General features: G+C 54.1%; 2 protein-coding genes across 6 annotated transcripts; one reads left to right on the forward strand and one right to left on the reverse strand.

Moving 5' to 3' along the window:
* The first annotated feature begins 5,247 nt into the window (after window positions 1-5,247).
* On the forward strand, window positions 5,248-10,205 carry Slc25a39 (solute carrier family 25, member 39). Of its 2 annotated transcripts, none has more exons than XM_013032056.1 (12): window positions 5,248-5,379; window positions 6,688-6,787; window positions 6,913-6,972; window positions 7,097-7,141; window positions 7,733-7,866; window positions 8,269-8,336; window positions 8,455-8,579; window positions 8,735-8,908; window positions 9,165-9,274; window positions 9,456-9,537; window positions 9,615-9,695; window positions 9,775-10,205. In XM_013032056.1, the coding sequence occupies exons 2-12, from the start codon at window positions 6,703-6,705 to the stop codon at window positions 9,888-9,890; spliced, it is 1,080 nt and encodes a 359-aa protein (XP_012887510.1). In that variant the 5' UTR covers window positions 5,248-5,379; window positions 6,688-6,702; the 3' UTR covers window positions 9,891-10,205. The 2 variants fall into 2 exon arrangements, with proteins under 2 accessions (XP_012887510.1, XP_012887511.1); XM_013032057.1 differs by having other exon boundaries at window positions 7,757-7,866.
* A 502-nt stretch (window positions 10,206-10,707) lies between these two features.
* Window positions 10,708-20,500, reverse strand: Rundc3a (RUN domain containing 3A). 4 transcript variants are annotated; one of them, XM_013031951.1, is made up of 11 exons: window positions 20,119-20,500; window positions 16,099-16,214; window positions 15,337-15,485; window positions 15,115-15,200; window positions 14,215-14,304; window positions 14,037-14,117; window positions 13,695-13,860; window positions 13,426-13,583; window positions 12,542-12,679; window positions 12,329-12,435; window positions 10,708-11,408 (listed from the first exon to the last, which is right to left on the reverse strand). In XM_013031951.1, the coding sequence occupies exons 1-11, from the start codon at window positions 20,223-20,225 to the stop codon at window positions 11,266-11,268; spliced, it is 1,341 nt and encodes a 446-aa protein (XP_012887405.1). In that variant the 5' UTR covers window positions 20,226-20,500; the 3' UTR covers window positions 10,708-11,265. The 4 variants fall into 4 exon arrangements, with proteins under 4 accessions (XP_012887405.1, XP_012887404.1, XP_012887406.1 ...); XM_013031950.1 differs by having other exon boundaries at window positions 12,542-12,703; window positions 20,119-20,499; XM_013031952.1 differs by having other exon boundaries at window positions 11,317-12,002.
* Between the last annotated feature and the right edge of the window lie 833 nt (window positions 20,501-21,333).

Here is a 21,333-nt window from a genome sequence, read left to right on the forward strand (position 1 = left end):
GCTGGAAGTGGTGCTGTGGCTCAAGTGGTGGAGCGCTAGCCTTGAGCTGAAGAGCTGAGGGATAACACCCAGACCCAGAGTTCAGGCCCCACGACCGGACCCCCCAAAAAAATTTTAAAAAATTATATTGTTCAACACAGTAGAACGCTAACCAATGAGCATAAGATGTGGGTAAAAGACAGTTGGCTGCTAGGTCTGACAAATTTTTAATGATTGTCACTTCCTACAAAGAGGAAAATTGAGAAACATGTCCTTGTTGCCAAAATACCCCGATACGCCAGGACATCCTCTACACTTTCCAGGGTAGTTCTCATCTGCCATCCACCAAACCCTAGAGGTCCCCAAATCTATGAGGTCCCCAAATCTATGGACAGCCAAAATAAGCAACAGCCTCACAAATTTTCAAAACTGTCCTCTAGGGGGCAGTGGCGCTCCTGTTATGAGCATCTGTCTAACATCCTGCTGTTGAACTCTCTGAGATGGTTTACATCCAGATACAGAGAGGCAAGTCCTTTCAAGGCTGTGTGCTGTTCACTCTGAAAGGCCATCACACACTTAGCAGTTTCTCTCCAGGGACCTTCTGCCATTACAAACAAAACTTCAATGAAGACAGCCGACTTAGTGGATCATTTTACACTGTGCAGCAGGCGACTAGAGAAATTCTTAGAAGTGGCCAAGCTGGCTCAAGGGGTTAGGCACTGAGGACTTCAATGGTTATGTGTGGTTCCAAATTACCTTTTAACAATAATCCACAGTCCTCTGGCAGAGCCAAACTGTAAGAGCCAGGATGAAGTTCTTACGTAGGACTGCCTTTTAAGCCCCACCCAGGTTCCCTGGAAAGAGTGAAGCTTTGGGTGTCAGCAAGTCCCAACTCAACTTTTCAGGCCTTGGAGGGGTGTGCATGAGTGCATGTGTGTTCTTCTCTGGACTGGGTTGATCCAGGCTATTATATTTTACTCAATATATTAATTAATTTTGTTTTGCTGGGATCAAACCCAGGTCACAGTAATTCTGGGGATACATACTACCTCTGAAAGCCACCACCAGCCCTACATTGTTAGGAGTATGTGTGTGTACACACATGTTAGTACTGGGGCTTAAACTTAAGAGTCAGGGTGCTGTCCCTTAACTTTTTCACACAAGGCTGATATTCTACCACTTGAGCAGAGGTTCTAGGTTCTTGAGGCTCTGACTCTTCTCTGTAGCATCCGTGTTTATCCTTGGGAGATGATTTCATTAGCTCCAGTGGTGCCTCATCACCCACAGACATTTGTCCAGTACACACAGACTGTTGGCACAGGACTAGGTTTGGGCAGGCCAATGAGACAGTATGGTTTTCTAACCTCAGAACATTTGCATGCACAAGGAGGCAGGGGCTGTGAGCAACTCAGCTCTGGGCCTCTGGAAGGGGCAACAGAACCATCTATTGATCTTCATGTCCTTTCCCTCATGATTTTCAGATGAAGAAATGGAGCTGTAGCATCCAATGTTGAAGGCATCCTAGTGAAGATCCCTGAAGAAGCAAGCCAGAAATAGAATGGGAGCTATTCACTTTATTACTGGAGACACTGAGCCTCAGAGGTCACAGTGGTCTCCATGCTTGACTCCTCTCTTGCTCTCCTGACCTTCACTTTGCATATAAGAAGATAGTAATCAGCCTATATAGTGGATGTTGAGGTGGGCCAGAACCTGGGATAAAAATCAATAGTAGCAGCAGTAGTAGTAGTACTATAGTACTAGTCCTTGAGTGATGGCTACACGCCCCCAGGGGTTCTAAGCTCTTCATTGCAACCAGCTCAGTAAATCCCCATATAATCCCTTTCATTCATATCATCACCACCAGCTCATTTGACATGGAGAAACTAAAGCTTATAGGAGCTCAGAGATTTGCTAAAGCTTCTCATTGGAAACCAGAACCCTGTTTCCCACAAACTCATAACTCCTTTCCTTTCCATCCTGTCCCTTTTCACCCTTCCCCTCCCCTCTCCTCCCTTCCCATTCCTTGTTTTGCCTTGTCCTCCTCCCATCACTTCATCCTCTTGTCTCTTCTTTTCCTCCTCTCCTACCTTCTCCTGTTCTCCCTACTCCTTCTTTCTCTTCCTCTTCCAACATGGCTCCATATATAGCTCAGACTAGCCTCAAACTTGCAATCCTCCTTCCTCAGACTCCTGAGTAGTGAGATTACCAGTTTATGCTCAGGTTTAAGGGCATAAAGTGATGCTTTGGGAGCAGAGTGATACAGAGCTGGCCTCAGAGGACTCTGTTTTCTTGCCTGTAAAATGGAAGGCTGAGTGGTAGAGTGGGGAGGGGCTCAGTTTCACAGAAGTAAAATATAACACACAAGACCCTGGTGGTCCTCCTCTGTAAAGTGGGAGAGAATAATGTTTGGGTTGTAGTCTATGAAATTGATGGACCTTGGAATAAAGACTGTTTTTTTTTTAAATTTTATTTTATTTGTGAACATGCTGTACAGAGGAGTTACAATTACATGGGCAGGATAATGCGTACATTTCTTACTAAGCATTGCAGCCTCCTCCTTTGTTTACCCTTCACATCCCTTCCCAGCCTCCCCCATCCCCCCCAATAAAGACTGGGTTTTTGTCTTAACAGTTTTTTGTTTGTTTGTTTTTTGTCTGTCAAGGGGCTTGAACTCCGTCAGAGCATTGTCCCTCAGCTCTTCAGCTCAAGGCAAGCGCTCTACTACTTGAGCTACAGCGCCACTTCCGGTTTTCTAGTGTCTATTGGAGATAGAAGTCTCACGGTCTTTCCTGCCCGGGCTGGCTTTGAACCTGGATCCTCAGATCTCAGCCTCCTGAGTAGCTAGGATTACAGGTGTGAGCCACCGGCGCCCAGCAACAGTTTTGTTTTGTTGCTTGTTTTTGCACTGGTACTGGAGATTGAAATCAAGGCCAAACTGTTGGGTTAAATTATTAACTTTGAAGCCAGACACTGGTGGCACATGCCTGTAATCCTAGCTACTCAGGAGGCTGAGATCTGAGGATCACGGTTCAAAGCCAGCCCGGGCAGGAAAGTACATGAGACTCTTACCTCCAATAAACCACCAGAAAACCGGAAGTAGCACTGTGGCTCTAGTGGTAGAACATTCGCCTTGAGCCGAAGAGCTGAGAGACAGCGCCCACACTGAGTTCAAGCCCCATGACCGACAAAAAATGATTAACTTTAAGGTTTTCAAAGGACCTTAGGGATTAAGGGGAACAGGGGAGGGTGCTTCTTTTTCATCTTAACCTACAGGTTTTTTATGTGTGCAATCCTGGGGCTTGAACTCATGGCCTGAGGGCTGTCCCTTAGCTTTTCTGCTCAAGGCTGATGTTGTACCACTTGAGCCAAAGCTCCACTTTTGGATTTTTCGGTAATTATTTGGAGATGAGTCTCACCCACTTTCCCACTCCTCCCACTGGCTTTGAGCTATGATCCTCAGACCTCAGCCTCCTGAGTAGGGAGGATTACAAAATCACCACAGAGGCGATTTTGTGAGTGTTGGTACCAGGACTGAACTCAGAGCACCCCTCTTATGCTTGACTTTTTCACTCACAGTTAGTGCTCTACCACTTGGACCACACCTCCAATTTAATTTAATTTAATTTTTTTGCTGGTTAATTGGAGATAAGACTTTCTCAGATTGGTCTGCCTAGGCCAACTTTGAATTGCAAGCCTCAAATCTCCGTCTCCAGAGTAGCTAAATGTGACCACTAAGTGCCAGGCTGATTCGTGCAGGAAGGAAATAAAAAGAGTGTCTTTTCTCACACTGTTATCACCAGGAGCTACTTCACTGGCCATGGAACACCCTCCAACCTCCCCAAACTGGGGTTTCCGACGGGCGGGAGAACCACAGGCCTTTTCCCAGGGCAAGGTTACAGTCGGCCTCTTGCTATCCACGTGCTAACCCAACTCGCGGGGCGGCTCCCGGGCCCGACGGAACCAGTCGGGGCCCGAGGGGCGGGGTAGGTAGTGACGTCAAAGTTACGGCCCACTCTCCTTAAAGGCGTAGAGTGGCGCCCACGTGTTGGTCCTTCTCTATTAGGACCGACAGTCACGGCGCCCTGAGACTTTTAAAGGCGAAGGGATTGGGGGTGGGGAATCCCCTGTGCGACAGAGAATTGTGTGTCTATCAAAGAAACTGGATTAGAGATGTCAGCGGTGGACTCAAGACCCCCAGTCACCCTAGAGAGACAATCTGAGGTTCCTGATGGCTGGAATCCTGGCTTTTACCTCTGAGCCTCAGCTTCATCTTTCAAATACGAGAGCTCTTTCAACAATAACCTACTTCAAAAAGTTTTAAGCCGAGTGCAGTGGTTTACTCCTGTAATTCTAGCTACAGGGAAGGCTGAAGTAAAGAGGCTCGCCTGAAAAAAAGCAGGAGCTCCGATCTTAGAAAGCTTAAAAGCAAGAGACTGGGGGCGTGGCTCGGGTGGTAGAGAGCTTGTTTAGCCAGCACTGCGCCCTGAGTTCAAACCCCCATTCGTACAAAAGCTCTGAGCCTTCGGAGAGGTAAGAGTGTAAAAACAATCGTCGGTTTCCTTCCCCCTCCCCACTGCTCTCGCAGTGCGCGGGGGAACCTCGGTTCGAAGGGGCGCTGTTCACTTTCCCAGGGCCTCCTCGTCCCCGGCGTTGGGAGGTTCCCCGGTCCCCGGCGGCAGCCAGTCTAACCCGGAAGCCACACCCGCAGGCTGTACGGCGGCTGGGGGACTGCAGCCTTATGAAGTCATCTGAAAATGGGAATGACACGAATTCCTGCTGGACACCGTGGCCACAAAGTTGTAAAACTTCCACCCGGAGCCCGACTGGCTGGCAGATGCTGGCCATTCCTGTGAAATCCTCGGGCGATCTCAAACAACCCAGTCCGGCCGCCGCGGGCCCCGCCTCGAAGATGAGCCCAAGGCGGAGGGTGTGATACCCACGCGGTCTGAAAGGTTCCGGCGAACGCTGGGACTGCGGGAGCGGCCGTCTGCCTGCGTACTAGTGGGGTGGAGCTCTCGGAAACACGCCATCCAGGGCAGGTTCGCCGCCAGGTCACCGCGCCGCCGGGACGGCGACCTTGACTGGCAGGCTCCAAGGAGCGCGGGGCCGCGGGAGAGCCAGCCCACCGGGCCGCGTCCGGGGGCGGGGCTACGTGGGGGGAGGAGCGCGCGGGGCGGGGCCAGAGGTACGCTGGGCGCCAGGCCGGTTGGCCCGCGGGGCAGGGCTTAGAAGGCGTCCAGGGCGGGGCTTAGAAGGCGTCCGGGGCGGGGCCAAGCCGGCCGCTTTCGGAGTCGGTCTCCATGCGCGGCGGCAGCGCGCGGACCGTACACCCGTCGCGGAGCCGCTATGGGCCCTCCGGGTCCCTGGCATCGCGCCGCGCGAGCACCGGCTTATAACCAGGTGGGCTGGCCGGGACGAGGATGAGACCTGGGCCTGGGGGCCGACTGGCGCGGGAGGCGTTCTTTGAGGATCCCTGAGAGCCTGAGCTGGGGTTGGAGCTGGTTGCGTGCGGCGGGGCCGGCTTGGTCGGCCTCACCAGGCTCCCTGCGCTGGGCCTGGGCAGGGAGTGTCCCCGAGGGTCGGAGAGAGGTCTTATCTCCCTCTCTCTGCTTCTGCCCGGCTCGGCCAGGCCCCCTCTGCCTCCCTCTCCTCCGCCCCCTCCCCCACCCTCCCGCTTGTGTCTGGGGGAGAGCCGACAGGTAGAATGTCCTTCCATCCGGGCCTCCGGGCCCTGGAAGGCAGAGTGGGGGCAGGGCAGGGTACCCTGGCCTGCAGTCCTGGGAAGGCAGATGGACCTTTCTCCTCCTTATCAAACTTGTTTACTCGTTTCCCTGAGTGCCCAGCGCCAGGGCTCTTCACCCGGGACTTGGGGCGCACGTGTGCTTGCCTAAGGGGCTGGGGGCTGGAATTGAAGGCCGAGGTTGTTTGTATTTAGGGGTCGCCAGGGTCAAACCCTGCGTCTGTACTTAGGTAGCACCGTAAACGTGTGGTGTGAATGAGGAACTGGCCTTGGGCCGTTGCTGCCATTAAGTAGTGGGTGGCTCTCCCTCCCAGACTACCACTCCTTTAGTGATCGGAGACAGGTCACCTCACCTCCCTGAGCCTTAGTTTCCCCATTGACAAAGTACGGCTGATACCAACTGCTTTCAAACGACTGAGATCTGGGGATCATGGTTCAAAGTCAGCCTGCACTTGGAAAGTCCACGACACCCTTTATCTCTATTTAAACCACCCAGAAGCCAGAAGTGGAGCTGTGGCTCAAGCCTTGAAAGAAAAAGCTAAAGGGGGGCTGGGAAGGTGGCTCAGTGGTAGAGCGCTTGCCTTGCATGCATGAGGCCCTGGGTTCGATTCCTCAGCACCACATAAGCAAAAAGAAAAAAAAGCCGGAAGTAGCGCTGTGGCTCAGTGGTAGAGCGCTAGCCTTGGGCTGAAGAGCTGAGGGACAGCGCCCAGGCCCAGAGTTCAGGCCCCACGACCAGACCAAAAAAAGAAAAAGCTAAAGGACAGCACCCAGGCTCTGAGTTGAAGCCCCAGTTAGCCTCCCTCCCCCATACAAAGTTACTGTGAAAGTTACTGAGCTACTTATTTGGGTGAGCAGTGAGGGCAAGCAACTGTCTAAAGTCTCCCCTTTCTCCAAGTGCCTGGCCTTTTGTGGCACTTTCTCTGTCTTGTCAGTTGCTGTTCCACTGACTGAGATTTCTGTTTCAGGATTGAAACTTCAAGATGTCTGACCAGGACCCTGGGGGCATTAGCCCCCTGCAACAAATGGTGGCTTCAGGGGCTGGGGCTGTGGTCACCTCCCTCTTTAGTAAGACCTGGGGAAATGAGATGGGGGCACTGGAGATGGGGCAAACTACTGGGGGCAGCTTCATGCTGGGGGTGGAGGTAGGGGGGTCCAGAAGAGAGCCTTAGACCTGCCTCTCTCTCCCCCAGTGACACCTCTGGATGTGGTGAAGGTCCGCTTGCAATCTCAGCGTCCCACTGTAGCCAGCGGTGAGAACTAGCTCCGGGAGCCGGATTGAGGGAGTTCCCTGGGTAAAATGAGGACCTCCTAATGAAAAGGTTCTTGGGATGGGTAGGGAGCTCTCCTAACTTTAGGGGCTGCCTTGTGTTTCAGAGCTGATGCCTCCCTCCAGACTTTGGAGCCTCTCCTACACCAAATGTGAGTGGCCCACTCTACATAGAGTCTGGGGAGGGTTCTGCCTGGAGCTAGCACAGTGTCCCTAGGGCACCCCTAGGCTTATGGTCCCAGACTAGCAAACACTTGGAGGTCACATCAGCCGGTCTTCTGTCCAACACAATAACATTCATGTAGAAGCCAGGCATCTGTGGCTTCCCCCTGTAATATTAGCTGCTCAGGAGGCTGAGAGCTGAGGATCAAAGTTTGAAGCCAGCACAGCTAGGAAAAGTCTGTGAGACTTATCTTCAGTTAACCAGCAAAAAGCCAGAAGTGAAGCTGTGGCTCAAGTGTGGTAGAGAAAAAACTAATGGGAGGGCTCAAGCCCTGAGTTCCAACCACAGTACCAGCATATGGTACACACACACCAACACACACACACACCAACCACAGTACCAGCATATGGTACACACACACACACACACACCAACACACACACACACACACACACACACCAACACACACCCCCATGTAGAAACCCCACCCTCTGCTGGCTCTCTAGGGTTAGGGACTCATTACCACCTCCCAGCAAGGCTCCAGAGCTTTGTCTTCCTAATGCCCCCTCCCCTTCCCCAGCACCCTCCTCTCTCCAATCCACAGGGAAGTGCCTCCTCTACTGCAATGGTGTCCTAGAGCCCCTCTACCTGTGCCCAAATGGTACCCGCTGTTCCACCTGGTTTCGAGATCCTACCCGCTTCACTGGTACCCTGGTGAGGAACAGCACAGATGTGCCTGAGGGACTCGGTGTGGTTGGGAAACAGGTGTAGATGCCAGTTCAGTGTGGGAAGGGCCTCCCAGGAGCAGAATGCTCCCGGGAGGCTTTTGTGTTTGATGTTGGAGAAACCAGAGCCTTGTGCGTGCTAGGCAAGTGCTGTACCACTGAGCTATATCTGCCACCTTCCATGAGGTTTTTGAGGATGAATAGGAGTTTACAAGAGCCAAGTTGGGGGAGGGGGGTGCGTGGAGGATGCATGCTGTGGGCCTGTGGAGCTGCAACTAAGCAGAACCCAGGACTGGGAAGAGGCTATGTTAAGGTTCTAGTTGGGCCAGTCCCATTCTAGGCCTTGCTCATGTCTGTCCTCTTCCCCCTGGACTGGCTCCCATTTGATCAGGATGCCTTTGTGAAGATTGTAAGGCATGAGGGCACAAGGACCCTATGGAGCGGCCTCCCTGCCACCCTGTGAGTAAATTCTGGGTGTTCCTTTTTCCTGGTACCTTCTGATCCTTTGCTCTCTGTTGGCTGACTGGATGGGACAGGGAAACACTTGGGATTCCAGCTAGTCTGTCTACCCCTCCAGGGTCATGACTGTGCCAGCTACAGCCTTCTACTTCACTGCCTACGACCAACTCAAGGCCTTCCTATGCAGCCGAGCCCTGATCTCTGACCTCTACGCACCCATGGTGGCTGGCGCACTCGCCCGCAGTGAGCATAGCCCTGGGCCCTTGCTTTCCCTCTTCCCTACCTGTGTCTCAGTCCACACAGCCCTGATTCCCAGCCCCCAGGAAAGGGGGGTAGGAGCTAGGTGCTGTCATGTGGGATATGTGACCTGGACTCTTTCTACTCCCCGACCCCTGCAGTGGGCACTGTGACGGTGGTCAGCCCCCTGGAACTTGTGCGCACCAAGCTGCAGGCTCAGCATGTTTCATACCGTGAGCTAGCCACCTGCGTCCAGGCTGCAGTGGCTAAAGGTGGCTGGCGCTCTCTGTGGCTGGGCTGGGGCCCCACCGTCCTTCGAGATGTGCCCTTCTCAGGTAGGCAAAAGATCCCTTGGATGATGCACAGTGGGTCTACAAAGCAGGTCCCTGCTTTGTCACCAGTGGACAAAGTCACTTCGCTGACCCTGGGGCCCAGTGAGGAGGGCAGTTACCATGAGCTCATTCCTGCAGAGGGCCTAGTAGGCTGGCACAGAGCAGATAGGCCGTATATGCCTATGAGAGGGCACAGATGTGGTCTAGGGCCCAACTCCTTGGTCTCACCATTTCTACTGTGTGTGCTTCATCTCCCAAGCTCTCTACTGGTTCAATTATGAGCTGGTGAAGAGCTGGCTGAAGAGGTTCCGACCAAAGGACCAGACATCTGTGGGCGTGAGCTTCATGGCTGGTGGCATCTCAGGGACAGTGAGTTGACAGGGTTGGGGTTGAGGTGGCTGGTTGGGAGGTAGGGAGAGGCGTGCCCACATAGAACATCTTTGCCCATTGAAGAGCTTGCTTGCTCTTCTTAGCAAACCCAGGGGGACCACCAGGATGCTGAGGATGGGGGTCTTGGGAAAGGGGATGAGTACTCTTCCTGTCCCACTAGGTAGCTGCCATCCTGACTCTCCCCTTTGATGTGGTGAAGACACAGCGTCAGGTCGCACTAGGAGCTGTGGAAGCTGTAAGAGGTGAGCTCAGCTAGTGGAGCTGACTGGCAGGTGTGGGGCTGAGCAGGGTCTTACTGAGCTGGTCCTTGAATTTGCAGTGAAGCCCCCAAGTGTCGATTCTACCTGGCTGCTGCTGCGGAGAATCCGAGCTGAGTCGGGCACCAAGGGCCTCTTTGCAGGTGGGTGTCTGTGGGTGCATGGGTACACATATGCTGCTGGGGTCTGGGACCCTGAGCCCATTCTTCTCTCCTGCCTCAGGTTTCCTCCCCAGGATCATCAAGGCCGCACCCTCATGTGCCATCATGATCAGCACTTATGAGTTTGGCAAAAGGTTCTTCCAGAGGCTCAACCAGGAGCAGCCTCTTGGCCACTGAAGGAGACACCGAGATGCCCCTGCTTTTCCATAGACGGGGCTGAAGACTGAGCCAAGTGCCTTTGCCTCAGTACTGGGGAGGGATGCCCCGCCCCTCCTTTTCCTTTCCTTCCAAAAGCCCCAAGTAGCCTCCCCCTGTCACCTAAGCCTTCCTCAGGCACAGTGTGTTTCCTGTTGCTCCCTTTACCAAGACTGTCACTTTTCCTTCTAAGTTCAAGACCAAATCTGAAACTGCCCCCTTTGTGTTCCCTCTGTGTTTGCTGTGGCTGGGCTCCCAGTCCCATCTGTTCCTAGTGTAAAGCTGATGATGATCTTCTGTGGTGCCTGTGGCTGTGGTGTCTAGGCATGGCGGGGGCAGGGGAAGGGGCCTTGGGAACAAAGGTAGGAGAGGCTAAAGAGGGTACTAGGTTAGCCAAAAGCCAACCTGAAAAGGCCCTGCCCAACTTCAGGAGTGCCAGGTGTAAAGGTGAGGACCCAGATCTGAGGAAGGCACCAGTTGCTACCCTAATAGTGAGGTTCCTTCAGGGTAGGCCCATTGGGTTAGGGTGAGAAATCTCCCCAAGACCATATAGAGTGGCAACAGAGAAACCAGAGCTGTGGAAGTGCCTGAGGGACAGGTATACAGCCTAAATACTCAGGCCTGGGGCCTGGGAAGTTTCTCTCCAGAGCTCTCCCCCAGAGGGTTTGGCCTTTCCTGCCTGTGCTTGAGCAGCAAGTACTAAGTGCCAAAAAGGGGCACTTCATGTCTTGGCCCAATTAGGGCAAACTCCATATAGAGACATGTCATACAGAAACCCCATTTCTGAATAATGCGCCACCTGCTCCCACAGAGCCCATGCTAGTTCTGACAGCATCACTATAGCTAGGCTCAGGCACTAGCTCCAGTACCTTTTGCTGAGCTCAAAGTGGGATTTCCCCCCACCCTTCCACAGATGAAGCTACCCTCAATCCTCTGGTTTTTATTTGCCTGGGTTCCCCCCCTCCAGAGTTCCCATGTGGGGTCCAAGGAAAGAGTAACCAGAGGGTATGCAGGGACATACCAGAGGCAGGATAGCAAGGGTGACAAGGCTGGGCCACCAGCTCCTAAGGAGGCTGTGGGAGATGACAGTTTAGAGGGAGTCAGCCAGGCATTGGGATAACAAAGAATGGAGCCACTCGTCCCAGGGAACTCCCTTGTGGCCTCTCTGCCTCCAGCTCTGTCCATTACCATTTGCTGCTTCTGCCTCCTTGGGCAGGAAACTAAAAACAGGCAAAAGGCAGAGACCCCTGGAGTGGGCAGCATTCTTTGGAAGGGTGGCCTGGATTTGGGACTGGAAGAGAAGTGGCAGGTGTCCGTGGCCCCTGGCAGGAAGGCCTGGCACTGCCCATGCTGCTCCTCAGCTGGGGCTTAGTGCTGGGCTGCCTTCCGGACTGTCGCTCACCAGGCACTCGTTGGATTTGAAGCTCGCCAGGGACTTGCAGCTGGGGATGGAGGCCAGAGAGCCGCAGAGGCCAAGCATGGAGGGCGTGGGGTCCTTCCCTGGGGAGAGAGGGTGGGTGAGGCCTTGCCAACCAAACTGCATGTGTGTGAGGATAGGGGGTGCAGGGGCAGGCAATGAAGGAACAGCCCTTCTCCGCCCCCCACTTTCTTGGCCCCTTTTAGAGTGTCATTTTCAATTAAACCTTGACTATGCACCTGCCTGTGCCGTGCATACTGCTGGGGACACTATTGTAATTATCAGTTATGTCTCTGTCTCCCCCTGAGGTCTTCTCATTGTCTATTTATTAAACACACTGAGCATTTGCTCTGTTCCAAGCACTGGGAATACAGAGAATGGATGAGACACGGTCCCTGCCCTCATGGAGCTCACAGTCTGGTGGGGGAGACAGACACAATCAGAAACACTGTGATGGGTTACACGTCCAAAACCTGCCTTGTCTCAAGATCTAGTGTCATCCAATACAGTGTGGTTATCCAAAGCAAAACAAAATAAAAACAGCAAATCCAGGCACAAGAAAATTAGGATGGGAAAAATGAAGTTGAAGCCAAGGGTGAGGTCAACACAAAATGCATGCGTTGGAGTCCCGGGCATTCGCTCGCTTCAAGGGAACCACTAATTTGGCTCTGAGCTTCCTGGCAGCCAAAGAAAAGGGGGAAACAATGGTCAGGAAAGCAGTTGGAAATGTGCATAAGAGCAAATCAGTTAAGCTGAGAAATTACCCTGCGTATGTGAGGGCGTCATTGGCCAACATATGACTGCTTTTACCAGCACCCCATTTCAGATAGGATTGGAGCTCAGTAGAGTTGAATGGACTGCCCCAGCTAGAGGAGGCACAGATGGCTGTTTATATTGGGTTCTCCTTTATACCTCAAGCCTACTACTCAGGCATGGTTGAGAGGGGGTTTGGTCCCCCTAGAGCTATGCCTCAACCCTTGCTGCAGGGGTGTTGAGTGCTCACCAATGGGACCCCAGGGCTCCTCGTCCCGCTTGCCCTCTCCCAGGCGTTGGGAGTCTGAGCTCAGACTGGCCTCGGCTGACAGCGGCTCTGTGCTCATGAAGCTGTGTCTGACAGAGCAGAAAAGCAAGTGTTCAAGCAGAGGCCCCAGCCTCTAGGCCCTTCTTCCCGGGGGGCCTAGCATTCAGGCCCAAACCAAGCCTGGCTAGGGCTTACCTCCTGTAGAGCTTGGAGTTGCTGGCACCCTGGGCCCCATTGAATGGTCCCAGGGAGGGCCATTGGTTGACCAGGGGGGTGATAAGCTCCTTGGAACCCTGGGCCAGAGGGGCGTGGTCACCGGGGATCAGACCTGTCCTGGGAAGGGATGGGGGGTCAGGCCTGGCAGGGAGAGGCAGCAGCAACAGGGGAGACTTGGGGGCTAGACAGGAACCCTGAGTAGCAAAAAAAAAAAAAAAATGGGAAGACAAGGTAGAGCATGCCTGCAGTCCCACTACTTGGGTGGCTAGGGCAGAGGGATCGTGAATTGGAGGCCTGGTGCTAGTGGGAGTCCATCTCAAAGAGGGGGGAGGGGCCGTGAGGCAGACGCTGGCAGACAATGGAGGAGGCACCTGGGATAGAGCAATGACGGATTGTTAGCACGTTAATGTCAGGAGTTAGAGGAGGCAGTGGAATGGCCAGAGTCATTTGGGATGGCTGCTGGAGGGAATCCGTGATGGGTAGTGAGGGATGGCCTGGCTAGTCAGGTTTTGGGATCCGTAGGGTGAGGTTAGAGTCACTGCACGGTGGGTCAGTGGGTCTAGGGAGTCAGATCAGTGTTAACAATGGGAGTGAGGCAACCCTGTTGGGGGTCACTGAAGGAAGTTATGGGCCGCGAGGCACGCTGGAGGCCCTGCAGCAATGGACAGTGCCCTAGTGATGTCGGGAAACGGAAGGTACCCACTTGAGAGAGTTTGGAAGCGGCTACCAGGGTATTGATTGGGGCAGAGGCGAGGGGGTCAATGGGCTGATACTGGTGAGCTGGGTGTTAATGTCAGTGATGCCAGTAATGGAGTGATGATGGGGTTCACCGGGGTCAGAGGTCAGGGCAGGCGGCGGCTCACAGCTGCTCCTGCAGCTCCAAGATCACGCCTTCGAGCTCCCGCTTCTCGCGCTGGTTCTGGGCTGCGGCCTCCTCCAGCTGCAGCTGCAGCCTCCGGTTCTCGGCCTCCAGGTCCTTCAGTTGTGACTCGCGCAGACGCACCAGCTCCTCCAGGTAGCCCTGCGGGGTGCCGGCTCAGCCCGGGAACCAAAGGCGAGTCCCAGCGGTGACCCCGGCCCGCTCATTCATCCCCCGCCCCGTGCCCCGCGCCCCCGGCCGCGCAGTGAGCACCTTCTGCGCGTACACAATGCGGAACTTCTGCTCCATCTTGTGCCACTTGTTGTACCAGCTGTCCTCGTCAGTGACGAGAGGCAGGTAGGGGTGCTCGGGAGAGTTATCCTCACTCGTGCTGCTCTCGGCACTGTGCCGCTCCTCCTCGTCCGTCAGGTAGTCATAGCTTGGGCGGGAGCAGTAGGTGGGGCTGGCCCCGCCCGAAAGCCCCGCCCACAGCCTCGTCTTCGCCCAGGACCTGGCCACGCCCCCACGATAGACCCCGCCCTATGACAGGCCCCACCTCCCGAGGATGCTCTGCTCTGCTCCTCCCCATCTCACCGCCACAGTGGGGCTACTTACCTCTGGGTGAACTTTAGGTAGGGCGTGTAATCAATGACCACGGGGGTCTTCCCATCCAGGACTTCTCCCTTTAGACAGAAACTGGGGTAGAAAAGCCATGCGTTAGGGGAGGCAGTGAGAGGTGGGGGCAGTGGATGGAACGGCAGCCTCTTCCCCACCACCACCACGCAGACCCCACCTGAAGTCGATGGCGCTCAGTCCAATCAGCATCCCAGTGAGGAGAGTGGCTTCCTCCCGCAGCATGATGGCTCCGGAGTCGTAGAATCGCCTGTACGGGATGGGGAGGTGGGGGCAGCAACACCCAAGAGCCCTCTGCTCAGAACTTCACCTGCCCTGCTAATGAGCTAGTCCTACATCCCCCACCGACTAGAACACCTATCCCTTGAAAAGAGACTCTCGATTTTCCTTTGAGCCACCCCATCCAACAAAGAACTGGGTCACCCTGGTCCTTTAAGCCAGAAAACAAGTCTTAGTCATTAGTGCTTAGCATACAGTAGATACTCAAAAAATTAATTAATTTGAAATGTGGAAACCTGGGGCAGAATGTAGTAAAAACTAAAAAATAAAATCAGGTTGTGTGTGACCGTGTGGGAAGTGCTGGTACATTCCCTCTCCCATCCCAGACAGCTCTCCATTATGACCTGGGGTCCTGGGTCCTGATGCTAGGGATCCAACTTCCCTGTGAACCCACAGTTGGGCACTGATGCTCTGCATGTTGGCACTACGATCTTGGGAAGCAAGTACAAAACAACTACCACTGGAGTGGCAGTGCTGAGTGTTGTAGGTCAGGGCTGAGTGTTGTAGGTCAAGGCACAAGACCAACAACAAAATGGTACATAACTGAGGCTTGTTCAGAGTTGAGTCTGAGCATAGATTGGGCATGATAGGAGCAGGACTAGAAATGATAGCAGGTAATAGCACTAGACTTTGCTTTGGAAGAGGTGGTGAGGGTGCTGGAAAGTGTGTGTCAGGACTTCAGGGCCCAGGGTGACCCATGAATGATCTGAAAGAAGGAAACTGCTGGGACTTGCAGTCTAGGTAGGCAGTGAACACACACTGCTCTCCCAAGAAGTCTGACCTGGTAGTCCGGGTGTCCCGCAGAGCTGTGGTGATGTATTCTGACATGCGCTTCTCCATCAGTGCCACCCGGATCCATGCCCGGCCCTGGAAAGCACATTCACCTTTACCTGATGTCCCATAGGGTCCATATGTCCAGCACTTCTCCCCAGTGTTGAGGGGGGGGGACCTCCTGTGTCCAGAGCAGGGAGCATTGCTTAGTCCTGCCCATCATGGGCCCTACCTTGGCTCGGGCTGTACTGATGTTCTCCATGTTCTCAATGCTGCTCACACAGTTGTTGGGCACTTTGCTGCAGGCCAGTCGGATATAGTCCCAGAAGCCCCGCTGCCCATCTGAGCTGAACCAGCTCACTGGACCTGCTGGGGCACAGGCTGAGCCAGGGCAGGGAGGAGGCTCAGCACGACCAGGGAGTTTGGAGAGGGTGAGTGCAATGAGGCACTCACATGCATTCAGTGTAAGCTGTCATTCATACATATACCACCTCCTCAAACCCAAACACACAGCAAGCAGAGAATAGACACCATACATTTATGTGCCATCAATGGGGCTATGGACAGAGGCCCTCCCCTCTTCTTAGCTTTGTGCTTTTGTTTCTGTACATGGCCCAGAATTGGGGCCAAGAGTTAGTGATGGGATTCAGAAACCTCTGGAGGAAGGGGCACTGGTGGTTCATGCCTGTAATCCTAGCTACTCAGGAGGATGGGATCTGAGGATGGCAGTTCAAAACCAGCCCAGGCAGGAAAGTCTGTGAGACTCTTCTCTCCAATTACCCACCAAAATGCCAGAAGTGAAGGTGTGGCATACATGGTAGAGTGCCAGCCTTGAATCAAAAAGCCAAACAAGAGGCTCTGAGTTTAAACCTCAGTACCAGCACACACAAAAAGAAAACTATAGAGGATCTCAGAATGGGTGTGATGGGAGTTAAAGGCTGAAAGTTGGAAGGGGTAGGCAATGGGGTTAAGGGGGACAGAAATCCAGACTCACCTTTGAAACGGTGACTGAGGATCTGCTCCAAAATGGCTGCAAAGTTAACAAACTCCTCTGATGAGTCATCGATGGGCTCTGTCGTATACTTCTCCAACAAGGTTTTCACAGAGAACCTGGTCGAGGGGTTGGAGAGATGGTGGTGAGAAGACAGAGAGGTGTGGTAGAGGAAGGGTGTCTGGCAGAGAAGAGATCATGAAGGGCATGGATGTGGTGGGAAGATTGGTGAGACTTAGAATGGCCATGGAAATCCCATGCTTGGTGGAGTGGGGGGGGGTGACAGGTGAAAGACTAATTGACAAAGTAGGTGACAAATGAGGTGACAGCCAGAGAAAGGAAGATTCAGAAACAAGGGATGAAACAAAAAACATCTTGGGAATTGTCCCCAAGCCCCTTCCTGTTAGAGCACCCTATAGCCACATTCTCCGTATGTGAGTCAATCATCAACCAAGAGTCAGAAAGCAGCTTGTGCTCTTGCCCTGAGTTGTCTTCTGGAATAACTGTTCCTCTAGGATGGGGTGGTCACCTGTGCCAGGGCATGTGAGCTAGAGCGTGCCCACACAGAGCGTGGGCATACATGGTTGGACAGGTGGGCTCTAGGCTCACGGATCTCTCCCTTCATTCTTTCTCTGGGCTTGGCCACCCACACACCAGCTGCCCAGAACCAGGCAGTGCAGAGCAGGGAGGGAGGGGGTGCAGGGTGTGAGTCTGGCACACATACTGGGTGGAAAGGGGCATTGGCAGAAGATTCCTGGAAGGGCCTTGAGGGCCCGGATGTTGGCTTCTCAGGGAGGAAGGGAGCCAAGGGAAGCAAATGGGCTTGAGGGGCTGGAGCCAAGCAGCCCCTTCACTCTCCCCAACCCTGCTCCAAGCCTTCCACTCCCGCTGCAGTCCCTGCCCTTGCAATCTTGCCCTCCCTGTAGTGCAGTGAGTCAGGGTGAAGACACACTCCTAAAATTCCCTCCATTGTCCTGTTGTGTGTGGTAGAGCAGAACCATGCAAGCTAAGGGTGTTGGGAGATGTTTGGAACTGTGCTTTTATTCTTCCTTGGTTTATCAAGCCCTGTGATGGTCCAGTATTACATCTGACATGTATCCAACCCCACACCACAGCCACGGGAAATAGATTATTTTTCAGGTCCTGGGGCTTGAATTCTGAGCTGAGGCACTGTCCCTAAGCTTTTTAGCTCAAGGTTAATGTTCTACTACTTGAGCCACAGCTCCACATCTTTTGTGTGTGTGTGTGTGTGTGTGTGTGTGTGTGTGTGGTTAATTGGAGATAAGAGACTGATGGACTATCTTGCCTGGGCTGGCTTTGAACCATGATCTTCAGATTTCAGCCTCCTGAGTAGCTAGGAGTACAGGGAGGAGCCACCTGCACCAGATTGGGAAACAGATTTTAGTGCCACTACCATCTCCATTTCACAGAGATGGAGGCCTATGAGGTTGACTGTCTGTTCAGAGTCACAGCCTTGAGGAGTCAAGAGCTAGATACTATTCCAAATCCCTTGCTCTTGCAGCTACATCTCATGGCCTCTTGGTGGCTGTCACAATGACTGAGGCCCTGAACATCCTTTGCCTGCTCTACCTCTGTCCTCCACTCTGAAAGCCTCCAGCCCTACAGCACTGGCCCCTAAAGCTCTTGGGCAATGACAAAACCAAGCCTATGCCCCCACCTTCCCTTTGGGCTTAGAGTAGGTCTGGTTTATCAGAGCCAGGGGCACAGGAGAGGCAGCCTCTTAGGTACTAATCCAGTCTCCCTGGGTGCAAACAGGAATAATAGCACTGGCCTCAGTACATTTTGATTGAGATCCTAGTCAGGAAAGAGAGGGAGTGTGCATGGGCTGCTGGGCCAGAGTGGAGAGGAGCTGAGCTGAGCCGGTAATGAGAAAGCTGGCTCTGCCAGAAGGAAGCTAGTGGTTAGGACATTATCTGGGCTTCATTATACAATCCCTACAACTTGATTTCCTCAGGTCATCTGGGTCAGACCTCAATGGATGCATGGGGTAAGTCAGAATGGCTGCCAGCTGGTATCTGTTCTCAGGAGTGCTGCAGAGCTGCTCAGAACCCCAGGAGCCCCAGGGTATGCTCCCTCTTAGGAGGTGCAGTGGCTGCTGTGTGTTACCATGGAGATAGTGAGGCCAGGCCCCAAGGGAGCCCTCGGCCTGCTAAAGGGAGCTGTTCTGGGAGCCCAAGGCAAACCACATGATGGTGATGAGGTATCAGGGGCCCCCAGGGTTTCTGACTGTTGTTATGTTCCTAATCCCCTAAAATTCAATCTCTTGTGCCCCCTGCCAGCTCTGAGCTGCCTCCAGTCTACCTGAACCTCTGCTTCTCTAGCCTGGGCCAAGGGAAGTCCCCTCCTCCACATCCCCACTATCCTAGCAAGCAAAATCATTGAGAGGAACCTGGGGAGGTCAAGAGCCAAGAATGGGGACTGGGTAGGACTCAGGTAGTAGAGCGCTTATTTATGTGTGAGGTCCTGGGATCAATAGCCAATAGTGAGTTAAAAAAAAAAAGGCCAAGAGAAGGACAGGGTATCCGCAGGACTGGCTGTTTCTGTGCGCCAGACACTGGTCTGGGCTCCTGGTGCACCATCACCATTCTTTGGTAGGTTTTTGCATCTAAAATTGGTCTGCTAAGGCACTCAAGGCCCAGAGTAGTTAGAAGACTTCTCCAAGGCTGCAAAACGAGGAACTGAAGTAAAAGCTAGAAACTATGGCCATCTTCTCTCTACACCACATCAGTAGTTTAGAAAGTGATAAGGGCAGAAGCCATGGCTGTGCTTTGGGCTGGGGCATGGCTGCACTCATTCCAAATCTTTACCCTGTCTGACACACTAGGGATTATGATGCTATAAATCAGATACAGCATGGCTGGGTGTGTGCCCAGGAACCTGGAAGAAGCTTTGGACACCAAGAGCCAGGGCATCAGGTGGGCATTGATTCCCGGGAGGAGGAGCTGGGCTGAGTTCTGTGTGCCAGCAAGTGGGATGGGCAAGGAAAGATAATACAGCTCTTCACCCAAGAGGACCCTATCATAACAGGGGAATATGGGAGGCAGGGAGGCTGCAGGTGGAAAAGGCAGCTGGCATGTGGCTCCTAAAGGGAGAAGCGAATGTGAGTGGGGGTTTGGAAAAGAGCCTGCACAGCTGGCAGTTTCCTGACCTGGAGGCAGAACAGGGAGGATGAGACACTGCAGGGTTGAAGTGGGAAACATCACTTCCTGCCTCCCAAGAAAGCTGTGAATTTTCCCAGCCCTTCCACAACCCCACCCTCAAGGGCCGATAGTTCTAGCCAATCACTGCTTGACCAGGGAAACCAGGCTTCTTACAGGTAGGCCTAGGTTCTTCCCATGGTAAGAAAATGACCCTTGACCTTCACTGGATAGACTCAGGAGCTTTGCCCACAAAGCCAATGGACCCTGCCACAGGCTGCAGAGTGGGAGGGAGGGTACCATCCCTGCTCCAGTGTTGAGAATCAGAAAGTTTCCCAGGAAAGCCCCATTCCGGAGAAGCCAGCTGACAGGGGCAGCCGTGAGGATACTTAGAGGGCATTCACCCCCCCCACTCGTGGATTCCCCTTGTCCACTCAGCCCCCATCCTCAGCATGGGTACCAGACATCCCTCCCCCTCCCCCTCACACACAATGTCACTTCCTGGTTCCATCAGGAAGCTGCAGTGCCAATTAGACACCTCTCCCTCCTCTCCTTCCCCCTCTCATTCTTCACCACCCTCCCCTCCTCCTTTCTTCCCTCCCCCCCCCCCCCGCAGGCCTCAGGCCGGGTTGAGGCCTGGTTTAGCCTTAAAGATGGGCACCAGACTTCAAACCTGCTCCAGGTTCTGGGCCTGGGGGAAGGGGGGGGGTCAATGATTGCGTTCTTTTTAACCCTTTGCTTTGCTTCCCTTGATTTTCTTCGCCACTCCTGGGCATCCTTTGCCGGCATGCTCTGTCCAGATTTCCCACGTCTGCCCCAACCCCTCTCCCTGAGCACCGCGCCCCCACCCGCCAGCGGCGCCCACCTGCACACGGTGATCAGGTTCCTACGTTCCACGACCACGTTGCGGGAAGATGCTTTCTTGGAGGGCAGCCCCAGAGCCATGGTGATCTGGACAAAGCTCGCTTCCATCCAGATGTTCAGCCACTGCTGCTGCCGCCTGCTGCCCCTCACCCCCACCCGGCCCAACGCCCCGGCCCCCTCGCCAGATCACGACTGGGCCTTCTGCCCTCCAGGGCCCCTCCACCCCTTCTCAGCCATCTCTCGGCCTCCGACTCCCGGTGCCCGGCCCCCTCGCTCCCTCCCCCGGCAGCGATTCCGAGCAAAACAAGGCCGGGGAGGGAGCTCTCCGAGGTGCTGAGCCGGGGCCTGTCACCCCCCCCTCCCCCAGCCGCCCGCCCCCCTCGCCTGGTGACGTCAGGGGCATCTGGCCACGCCCCTTGAAGGCCAAGGACCAATCGCAAAGGGTTCAGGGTGTGGGGGGAAGGGAAGAGGAAGGCCTGGGGGCCTCCAAAGGGAACGGAGGGGGGTCCCCAAGAGAGGCAGACATGGAAGGGAGCGGAGACTTTGCCTCCACCCCCACACTCAAGGCTCCTTGCCAGGTGGCCCTGAGCTCCGGAGCCTCTAGGCCTCCTTAGCTCTGTCTCTGATTTCGCCTTGTTGCCTGGGGAATGGAGGTCCTCACCTCCTGTGTGCTCATCTCAGCCCCGACCGCCCCCCCCCCCACTCAGCCTCAACGTTCCTTGCGAGGCTGGGGTTGTGTTCAGACAGCTCAAGGGGCCTTGAGTGCTAACCCTGGGGGCTAAGGATCGAATGTAGCTGTCTGTGCCTGGAGTGGACTTGTCTGCGTTAGTCGGACAAAACAACCTCTCCTAGGGTGGAGGATGGGAGCTCAGAACAAACCATCTTAGTCCAGGGCCTGGAATGACAGGCACAGAGGACTCCAGAGTATCGGCAGCTAAAGGTGGTGTCTTCACCCACCACAGAGCTGCCCATGCCCAGGTAACAGAGGAGTGGCAGCCACCAACAGGCCTGAGGGTTAACCCCTTGGCTGCCAGCATTGCTGCTTGGTACCATCACCCTCAGGAGGTCCTATGAAACTAACTGGTTGAAAAAGCTCTTTAAACTGTTTGAAACTGTTTCTCTCAAAGGGAGGGGTAGATCTGAATACAAAGAAAGGTCAGAAGCTCTTTTCCAAACAAAGCCACTGAAATATAGAGCAGTGAAGGTGACTCAGTAA

The sequence above is a fragment of the Dipodomys ordii genome, unplaced genomic scaffold (assembly GCF_000151885.1).
Source record: "Dipodomys ordii isolate 6190 unplaced genomic scaffold, Dord_2.0 Scaffold147, whole genome shotgun sequence".
In the NCBI taxonomy this organism is placed as follows: Eukaryota; Metazoa; Chordata; class Mammalia; order Rodentia; family Heteromyidae; genus Dipodomys; species Dipodomys ordii.